The 6,000-nt window shown below is 47.8% G+C and overlaps 1 protein-coding gene across 1 annotated transcript in view; it reads left to right on the top strand.

Annotated features, from left to right (window-relative positions):
• Positions 1-538: 538 nt before the first annotated feature.
• Positions 539-6,000, top strand: part of LOC311134119 (uncharacterized protein) — a gene marked incomplete at both ends in the record, with an annotated part of 39,231 nt that continues 33,769 nt past the window's right edge. The window contains 2 exons of the mRNA XM_084167704.1: positions 539-608; positions 3,434-3,815. Coding sequence (XP_084023830.1) covers positions 539-608; positions 3,434-3,815 — 452 coding nt within the window. The remainder of the gene's footprint in view (positions 609-3,433; positions 3,816-6,000) is intronic.

The following is a 6,000-nucleotide window of genomic DNA, read 5'->3' as shown; positions in this document are numbered from 1 at the left end:
CTAGCTACTTCTGTTGCAGCAGGCATGACCAGAATCTTTAAAAAATAAAATTATACTGGGTGCGAGTGGGGGGACCAATGGACCTGTTCTGAATATCGCCCCCCCCCCCCACCACCCCCGTTTCGCCTATGGTTCTGTGTGTGTATGTCTGTGAGTGTTCAGGTGTCATCGCTGCTCAGCCCAGCTATAAAGAGACGGCTGTACACAGGGAGACAGGAATGTCAGCTCTCCTTCACTTCTGCATCACCGACAGCAGAGGAGAGATCGCTGCACTGCGCTGTAAAAACCTACTGGACATATTTCAACTGACTTTCATCAGACGGCAACAATGCGGGTCTCTGCAGGAACATAGCAGTTAGTCTGGAACCCAGGAGGGTTCTGTCAGTGTCATCAGTCAACATCCTGCTCACCATGGGATTCTTTATAGTCTGATCTTTTTTAACTTTTGAATTTTTTATTCAATCTTTTTTTTTTTTGTGTGCTCTTTTTGTTGTTGTTGTTGTTGTTGTTGTTGTTGTTGTTTTTGATCTGATGTGTTATGGCTAATGCTTCTCTGATGGATCTGGGAGTTCTACTTTTAATTGGACTAGCAGCTGTATTTGCAAATGGTAAGTTTTGAAGAATGAGTTGTGTGTTATTAAACTGTTGTTTCTGCTGGAGAGACAGGGCACTGAGATAGTAAATACTCCTGAGCTGTGAGCGGAGTCTACCTGTAGCCTAACAGGGTTACTAACCCTAACCCTAATGGTCTAACCATTCGATGCGCTGAAGTTACAACTGCACTTTTAGATGATAGTACTTTTATTGGTCTACTTCAATAAAAACTGAAACCATCTATTGGCTTGTGAAAAAAAACATATATTTTTTAATGTATAATAATCTTCCGTGGTCCTCTGCAGCTCAGCTGGTAGAGCACGGGGCTTGTAATGCCAGGGTAGTGGGTTCGATCCCCGGGACCACCCATACGTAAAAATGTATGCACACATGACTGTAAGTCGCTTTGGATAAAAGCGTCTGCTAAATGGCATATTATTATTATTATTAACTAGCAGAACATGAATGGATGAATATGATTTTATGTATGTGTATTAATTCAATCAGTGTCAGTGCTTCAAGTTGAAATATGTTTAATGTTTTCTTAAAGATTATTTATGTTGTGTTGAATATTCATATTGAATATTCATTTAAATGAGAAGAATTCATTAAAAGAGTTTGAAGGTTGGGTTTGGGCACCATTACTTAGTGACTCCTTGCAGTGCACTTTGAAACCAAAGTGCGTGCACATCACTGTGAAAAGTTTTCGGCTTACTAAAAGCCTAATGTGAAAGTGAATAAATCAGCTACAGGCATATTCTTCCCAGACACTTCCGCCCCTTTGTGCAATTAGCCTGGGGATGATGTTAATGAATCTGTTGTAACCTGCATACAGGGGTGGGATAGATGTTCTTGGAATACCTTCAGCTATTACTGCATATTTTATCATTTGTATTTGAATACTGGCGAGTCGGGACACTACACTGATTGTAGATACACTGTATATACAAAAGTATGTGGACACCCCTTTAAATTAGTGGATTTGGCTATTTCAGCCACACCCGTTGCTGACAGGTGTATAAAATCGAGCACACAGCCATGCAATCTCCATAGTCACACATTGGCAGTAGAATGGCCTTACTGAAGAGCTCAGTGACTTTCAACGTGGCACTGTCAAAGGATGCCACTGAGTGGCGCAGTGGTCTAAGGCGCTGCATCGCAGTGCTAACTGTGCCACTAGAGATCCTGGTTCGAATCCAGGCTCTGTCGCAATTGGTCCAGGGTAGGGGAGGGAATGGCCGGCAGGGATGTAGCTCAGTTGATAGAGCATGGTGTTTGCAACACCAGGGTTGTGGGTTTGATTCCCACGGGGGGCCAGTATAAAAAACAAAATATGTATTCACTAACTGTAAGTCGCTCTGGATAAGAGCGTCTGCTAAATGACTAAAATGTAAATGTAAATGCCACCTGTCCCGGTCAACTGTGAGTGCTGTTATTGTGAAGTGGAAACGTCTAGAAGCAACAACAGCTCAGCCACGAAGTGGTAGACCTCACAGAACGGGACTGCCGAGTGCTGAAGCGTGCTGCGCGTCTGTCCTCGATTGCAACACTTACTACCGAGTTCTATACAGCCTCTGGAAGAAACGTCAGCACAAGAACTGTTAGCTGGGAGCTTCATGAAATGGGTTTCTATGGCAGAGCAGCTGCACACAAGCCTAAGATCACAATGCCAAGCGTCGGCTGGAGTGGTGTAAAGCTTGCCACAAGGGACGAATCTTGGTTTGGCGGATGCCAGGAGAATGCTACCTGCCCCAATGCATAGTGCCAACTGTAAAGTTTGGTGGAGGAGGTGTCGTGTATTAGGATTATGCCTTTGTTAAATGTTTTTCATGAAGAAATGGAATGTTGTTTATCTTAGTTCAAATGTAGCAGTTGGAGGGTGACGCCCCAGGGGGGGATAGGTGATTGGACGAAAAAGGGAGCAACCCATTTATTGCCATTGTTTATAAGTAGGACCTAGACGAAGAGCGGGGAGAAGCATTCAGATTAATTTGGGAAGGTGCTTCTCCAGACACCGCGGGTCTGTAACTTATGCTGTAAACGTGTGATATTAATAAAAGCCTCTAATCACGGTGCAGCCTAAGCAGACTCTTTGTTGACAGCAATAATTGCCAGCATTCACCCGATACGACAGAGGAATCATGGTTTGGGCTAGGCCCCTTAGTTCCAGCGAAGGGAAATCTTAATGCTACAGCATATAATGACATGTCGACGATTCTGTGCTTCCAACTTTGTGGCAACAGTTTCAGCATGACAATTCCCCCGTGCACAAAGCGAGGTCCATACAGAAATGGTTTGTCGAGATCGGTGTGGAAGAACTTGACTGGCCTGCACAGAGCCCTGACCTCAACCCTATCGAACACCTTTGGGATGAATTGTAACAGAGTGCGAGCCAGGCCTAATCGCCCAACATCAGTGCCCGATCTCACTAATGCTCGTGGCTGAATGGAAGCATGTCCCCGCAGAAATGTTCCAACATCTAGTGGAAAGCCGTCCCAGAAGAGTGGAGGCTGTTATAGCAGCAAAGGGGGACCAACTCCATACTAATGCCCATGATTTTGGAATGAGATGTTTGACAGCAGGTGTCCATATACTTTTGGCCATGTAGTGTATGTATTGTTTCAAGATGTTTCATTTTCTATTTTCTAATATTCTAAATAATATTGTCATATTTGGAGACATTATTTATTTATGAAGCCCTTTTTATACTCTTTTAACATTTTAACACCATCACAAAGTGCTTTTACATTACAATATGAAATACATTTTATTTCAAAGAGAATTTTATACAACATGTTGTTAATTTTATCCCTCATTAATTCTTCCTATGTCCTTGTAGGTTCTTCAGCCCCCAGTAAAGATGTTGTCCAGAGGAGAGAGTTGGAGACCACTAAGATGAACTTGGTCTCCAGCCTGACCACAGTGGGTGTGGCCAACGGTGTGGCCAGCGGTGTGGCCAGCGGTGTGGCCAGCGGTGTGGCCAGCAGTGTGGCCAGCGGTGTGGCCAGCGGTGTGGCCAGCAGTGTGGCCAGTGGTGTGGCCAGCGGTGTGGCCAGCAGTGTGGCCAGCGATGTGGCCAGCCGTGTGGCCAGCGGTGTGGCCAGCGGCGTGGCCAGCCGTGTGGCGCGGCGTAGAGACAAGCGCTGTACGTGTTACAGCTACAGAGACAAGGAGTGTGTCTACTACTGTCACCTGGACATCATCTGGATCAACACACCAGAGTGAGTAGTGACAGGACTGACCCTGACCCTGACCTCCCCTAACCCCAACCCCAACCCCAACCCTGACCCTGACCCTGACCCTGACCTCCCCTAACCCCCACCCTGACCCTGACCTCCCCTAACCCCCACCCTGACCCTGACCTCCCCTAACCCCAACCCCAACCTTGACCCTGACCCTGACCCTGACCCTGACCCTGACCTCCCCTAACCCCTAACCCCAACCCTGACCTCCCCTAACCCCTAACCCCAACCCTGACCTCCCCTAACCCCCACCCTGACCCTGACCTCCCCTAACCCCTAACCCCAACCCTGACCTCCCCTAACCCCCACCCTGACCCTGACCTCCCCTAACCCCTAACCCCAACCCTGACCTCCCCTAACCCCTAACCCCAACCCTGACCTCCCCTAACCCCTAACCCCAACCCTGACCTCCCCTAACCCCTAACCCCAACCCTGACCTCCCCTAACCCCCACCCTGACCCTGACCTCCCCTAACCCCCACCCTGACCCTGACCTCCCCTAACCCCTAACCCCAACCCTGACCTCCCCTAACCCCTAACCCCAACCCTGACCTCCCCTAACCCCTAACCCCAACCCTGACCTCCCCTAACCCCAACCCTGACCTCCCCTAACCCCCACCCTGACCCTGACCTCCCCTAACCCCCACCCTGACCCTGACCTCCCCTAACCCCCACCCTGACCCTGACCTCCCCTAACCCCCACCCTGACCCTGACCTCCCCTAACCCCAACCCTGACCCTGACCCTGACCTCCCCTAACCCCCACCCTGACCCTGACCCTGACCTCCCCTAACCCCCACCTTGAACCTGACCTCCCCTAACCCCAACCCTGACCTCCCCCAACCCCCACCTCCTTCCACTCAGTCTTCCCCCGTCTGTCTCTCTCTCTCCTTCTCTCTCCCTCTCTGGCTCGCCCTCCCTCTCTCGTCAGTCTCTCTTCAGTTGTAAGGCCCTATTATAGTCTCAGTGTCTACAGTGTTTAGTTAGTTTAGTAGGGTTATGAGGGATTGGAGGGTTAGGAGGGATTGGAGGGGTTGGAGGGATTGGAGGGTTATGAGGGATTGGAGGGTTAGGAGGGTTAAGGGGCCTCCTGTAGCTCAGTTGGTAGAGCATGGCGCTTGCAACGCCAGGACTGTGGGTTCGATTCCCACGGGGGGCCAGTATGAAAAATGTATGCAGTCACAAACTGTAAGTCGCTCTGGATAAGAGCGTCTGCTTAAATGTAATGTTATTTTTTGTCTCCTGACTTGTTTTTATTGTTTATCTCAATTGCTTTGGCAACGTAAACACGTTTTCCATGCCAAAAAGCCCCTTTGAATTTAATTGAGAGGGACGGGATCCTCATGATGTTGCCCACACACACACACACAGAGAGACAGAGAGAGGATCCTCATGTTATTGTCTAGAGAGAGAGAGAGAGATGGGGTTGGCAATGTTAACATACGTTTCCCATGCCAATAAAGCCCTTAAATTGAAATTTAATTTAATTTAATTGAATTGAGAGAGAGAGAGAGCGAGAGAGAGAGAGAGAGTAGGAGAGAGAGAGAGAGAGAGAGAGAGAGAGAGAGAGAGAGAGAGAGAGAGAGAGAGAGAGAGAGAGAGATATGACCCACCACCTGGATGACGCTTACCTGACACACTTAAATTGATGGGTCATGTGAAGGAAATGCTATAACCAACCCCCAGCCACATCTAGCTAAGTGGATGGGTCACTATTGTCTAGACATGTACATATGTTAATGAAATACAATAGATGGCCGTTATCACACCCAGACACACCTGGCTAACTTGATGGGTCATGTAATCATCTGGCGAAGTGTTTTGTTTAGACATGAATCTGCAGGTAGCTAAAGCTAGCAAACTAGGTTCAATGTAGGCCCTGTGTAGCTCAGTTGGTAGAGCATAGCGCTTGCAATGCCAGGGTTGTGGGTTCGATTCCCACGGGGGGCCTGTATCAAGAAAAAGAAAAAGTATGTACTCACTAACTGTAAGTCGCTCTGGATAAGAGTGTCTGCTAAATGACGTAAATGTAGTGCTAACATTAGGCTAGCAATGCAAATAGATTTCTGTTTCAAATAATATTACTACACAGATCATACACATAACGTTAGCTAGCGAGCCAGCAAGCTCAAATTTGCTAACTAACAGTACGCTTTAACTTGCAAT

Source organism: Coregonus lavaretus (assembly GCF_964263955.1).
Source record: "Coregonus lavaretus genome assembly, chromosome: 8".
Taxonomy (NCBI): domain Eukaryota; kingdom Metazoa; phylum Chordata; class Actinopteri; order Salmoniformes; family Salmonidae; genus Coregonus; species Coregonus lavaretus.
This window is presented reverse-complemented; position numbering and strand designations above follow the sequence as displayed.